The sequence below is a fragment of the Lupinus angustifolius genome, chromosome LG01 (genome assembly GCF_001865875.1).
Source record: "Lupinus angustifolius cultivar Tanjil chromosome LG01, LupAngTanjil_v1.0, whole genome shotgun sequence".
Lineage (NCBI taxonomy): Eukaryota > Viridiplantae > Streptophyta > Magnoliopsida > Fabales > Fabaceae > Lupinus > Lupinus angustifolius.
This window is the reverse complement of record NC_032009.1, coordinates 2952742-2956765: the sequence shown is the minus strand read 5'-3', so window position 1 is coordinate 2956765 and position 4024 is coordinate 2952742. Positions and strand designations below refer to the sequence as shown.

General features: G+C 31.3%; 1 protein-coding gene across 2 annotated transcripts; it reads left to right on the top strand.

Annotated features, from left to right (window-relative positions):
- Window positions 1641-4024, top strand: LOC109347109 (pre-mRNA 3'-end-processing factor FIP1-like). 2 transcript variants are annotated; one of them, XM_019586836.1, is made up of 5 exons: window positions 1669-1724; window positions 1755-2042; window positions 2262-2359; window positions 3542-3612; window positions 3697-4024. In XM_019586836.1, the coding sequence occupies exons 2-4, from the start codon at window positions 1802-1804 to the stop codon at window positions 3593-3595; spliced, it is 393 nt and encodes a 130-aa protein (XP_019442381.1). In that variant the 5' UTR covers window positions 1669-1724; window positions 1755-1801; the 3' UTR covers window positions 3596-3612; window positions 3697-4024. The 2 variants fall into 2 exon arrangements, with proteins under 2 accessions (XP_019442387.1, XP_019442381.1); XM_019586842.1 differs by having other exon boundaries at window positions 1641-2042; window positions 3542-3609.

Here is a 4024-nt window from a genome sequence, read left to right as displayed (position 1 = left end):
CTTTTAGTAATTTTCAAAATTATTTCATATTATCTTCAGTTCTGTAATGTGACTCTCTTTTTCATTCAATCTCCCTGCTTCAAAAGTAAGTTTAAAAAACTTAATTCATATATTAACCATCAATTTTAGGAGAACTTAATGGAGTAAGTCTCTCTCAAATCCAAATATAGTATATAATTATAAAGAAGAATGAAAAATATAAAAACTATGGGTGTAGTGTTACTTTTATGGTTAGACTTTAAGATGACTGAAAAATCAAATGTTCGATTTTTGATGATGATACTTATTGGGAGAGACAATTATGAACTCCGAAATTGATTAATTCCTTACACATAATCACGTAAGGTAAGGGATACTCTCCATCTATTAACTATATAACAAAAAAAACTTTTTCATGTCACATCTTCCTTACCTTCTTTATTTTCTCCTAAAAGGTTCTATGCTATTACTATGTATATTCACACATCACATCATTGCTTTTTATACATTTTATATTTTAATAATTTAATGTTAATTAGTGATTGATTCTTATGTTGTGTTATGTTAGAGCATCTACAATGGTGCAACCCATTTTTCATTCTTAAATGGCCCCCTGATTATTTTATATTTGTTTACGCGTTCCAACAACTCAAGCCAACATTACCTCAAATGGTACAACTCTATTAGCAAATGAGAAAAAAATTCAAAACTTGATTGTGAGAAAATTTAAATAGATTGAACAAGGGAAAAATTGAGAGTTTGATTATGTGAAACTTATCCCAATACATGAATATTTTGTATTTTAAAAATATTATCATTTAAAAATGTTCTATTTCACTCCTAATTACCAAGTTTTCACGATCCATTCAATAAAATGTCATACCAACAATGAATAAATGACTATGCCTAATTAATAATTATATTTCACCTTATTATTCTTTCTTTTCTATCAATTATTTATTCAGTTTTTTATGTTGTTCAAATATAAGAACCGTCCTTATTTTGTTCATGGTTGCAAAATAAGCACAAAAATAGTTCTTCTCTCATGGTGAAATTGGAATAAGAACATTCTCATTTAGTATGAACTCAGTTTTTTTCACCACTGTAGATGCTCTTAAAGAGTGATAATCATTAAACATTAGATGAGATTGAAATCTTTTTTCACATCCCGACTATTTCTTTGCATTAATCTATCTATACTTTTTAACGTTTACTCTAAAAATTAGAGTACTTTTCACTCTATCAAAGCTTTGTGATATTTTTCTTACTAAATTTTAATTTTTTTATAACTTTTAAATATTTTTTTAATAAAAAAAACTTATTTGATTTCTCTATTTTTATTAAAAAATTATATTTGAAATTGAAAAAATCATTTCATTTTATACAACTTTTTAAAATATTTATTTAAAAAAAAATCACATAATATTATGTTTCAGTTTTATATTTTCATTAAAAAATTCAAATTCGAAATTTTCAACTATTTTTCTCATGTGTTTGAACATGCAAATACACAAATAATACATATATTTTTAACGATGTGAATGCATAAGTGATTTGTGTTCTGAACAATACATATGAATCTGGATATGTATTTCCAGTAATTCCAGTAGTAGTAGTAACAAGAAAAAGAGAATAAAATACATAGGGGAGCGAAAGACAAAAGATCCAACAATCTGGATCACTTGGATTGAGTGCATTGTACTGTCCCTAATTTCACTCTTCACTTCTTCTTTTCTTTCTACTCTACTTCTCTTCTCTTCTCTTCTCTTCTCTTCTCTTCTCTTCCTTTCTCACTCTCTCTACTAAATCAAACCAATCAAAAATGGTTGTAAACGGAGAATCTACACCTCCACCTGTTATTGGCAAAATTGGACCTTACACTGTTTTCATTACACCACCTTCTACCCCTAAACCTCTTTCTCTTTCCCCTTCTCCCACCAAGGTTCTTCCCCCTCCACTTCACCCTCCTCCGCCCCAGATTCACAACCCCACCATTCTCCCCGCCGCCGCCTCCTCCTCCGTTCTGGGGTTTCTAAAAAACGCTGTAATTAAGGTCCAAACTGGTATGGACTTTTATTGTTTTTACTACAATGTAAAAGGGTCTAACAAAAGTGTTACTATGTTTAGAATACTTTCAATCTGGTGTTTGTTTTGGATTCTCACAATCATATCAACATAAACACAAAGCTATGTTCTTTGTTTTTAGGTTTTTTGTTTTGTTTTATATATTTTCTTGTTTATAATTAGATAACTAAATACATAGTACTTTCTTTTTTTTACAGCACACTCAAGCTTGGATGATCATTTAGCGCGTTGGTTTGGCTTGAATCAATCGAAGTATCAATGGGCTCTTGATGATTATTATGAGACCAAGGGAATTGTGAGCATTTCATTTTATGCTAATTATTTCAAGATTATTGTTTATTTGCTTTTATACCCTTTGATTTTAACATATAATGAACTTTAGTTTCAATAACATGTTTTTCTATATGGAGGTCTGATATCATAGATTGGTAAATGTGGTTGGTTTTCTAGTTGGATGCCATGTTCCCATCTCGTTTTTAAACTTGTTTCTATGTACTATTCAGCAATGCTTGAACTTGTACAATCTCATTTCAGAAAGTTTTTAAAAATAGCTTAGAAGTGAGTATGAGTTCTGTCCTTGTTTTCGGAATTTCATATGACCATTAATGTTGGGATTATGACATTAGCCATAAGGTTTTGCATTTCCTTGCTTATAATAGAGGGTTTGGCAGTAAGCTGCAACATCTGTTTTTGTTTTTTGGTTTTAAATGGAGTTGTATCAAATTTAATGTAGCAAGAGGAGTATCGTTGCTTGTCTGATGTCGCAATAAAATAGCTAAGAAGATTTTGTTTGGGGTCTTCCACGTGGGATCTGTATTTTATTTAGAATAACTGTTCGTCATGGGGGTCATACTCCATTGTGCTATTTGGTGAAGGAAGGACTAAGAGGTAGCTTTGGTTGGAGTTTGTCGATGATAAATAGCCTTTTAAGTTAACACTTCATATAGGCCACATGCTTTAAGTTGTATCAAATTTATGACCAAGTTTAAGATTTACTGAACTAGGAAAGGTGTCCTCAGTTTCAGGACAACCAAAGATGATAGTGAAGTACAATTTGGAGTTTTGATGGAAGTTTTTAGAGGGAAAAGGAATTGGAGGGAAACAGACTCCTCTTTTTTGTGGCCACTTCACTACATTGAGGTCCTTTACAGCTCCAATTTCTTGTTGGTTCCCTTTAGAGCTTCTTGTCTACCTTCCTTTTCATCTGAGTTATCATGTACGTGTAGCACATCGGTGTTGTATAATTATTAGATCAGGGAACTTGATCTTTATAGCGACACTTGTTTTCTTTCTGATGATTTTATTTTACCATTAAATGTGTTACTGTCCCAATAAGTGTATCAAAAACTTTCTTATTACGAACCCTCCCCACCTCAATAACTTAATTTACTTCCGAGACCTGATTTGCACAATGATAAGTGTCATAGTACATGTCTGCATGTTACTTCTAAAAATTTAGGCACAATATTAACTGCAGGAAAAAGGAGATAGTAAGGTGACAGAAGATTCAAGCAAAGCACAAAGTGTTTAACTTGCTTCGTGACGGTGGTAATACCTTACCTTTGCAATATTTGTTATCCTAGAAATGTATAAAGGAGCCATTTTAACTTGTCAATTGGTATCATCAAGCAGGATTAATCAAAAGTGAGTTGTGAAGACTCTTGCTTTGAGTATATTAGTACCTCTATACTTACATTTGGAGTAGAACAAATGTGCCCGATATGTCGAAGAGTTGTGAGATCTACATCCATTGATATGATTCAGTGGTTATTAAACAACTCCAGCTGTTGATTCTGATTATTTGATAGTCTGTTCTTGTAATCTTATTATAAGGATTTCTGTGGGGCAAATGTTTTGTTCTTGTAATGTAGTTTCAAAAGTGTACTTGGGTTGTTGTATCTTGGAGCTGTTTTTGTATTTGTACTTAGTTAAGAAAAAAAAGGATAGTTTGTCTTCTCAT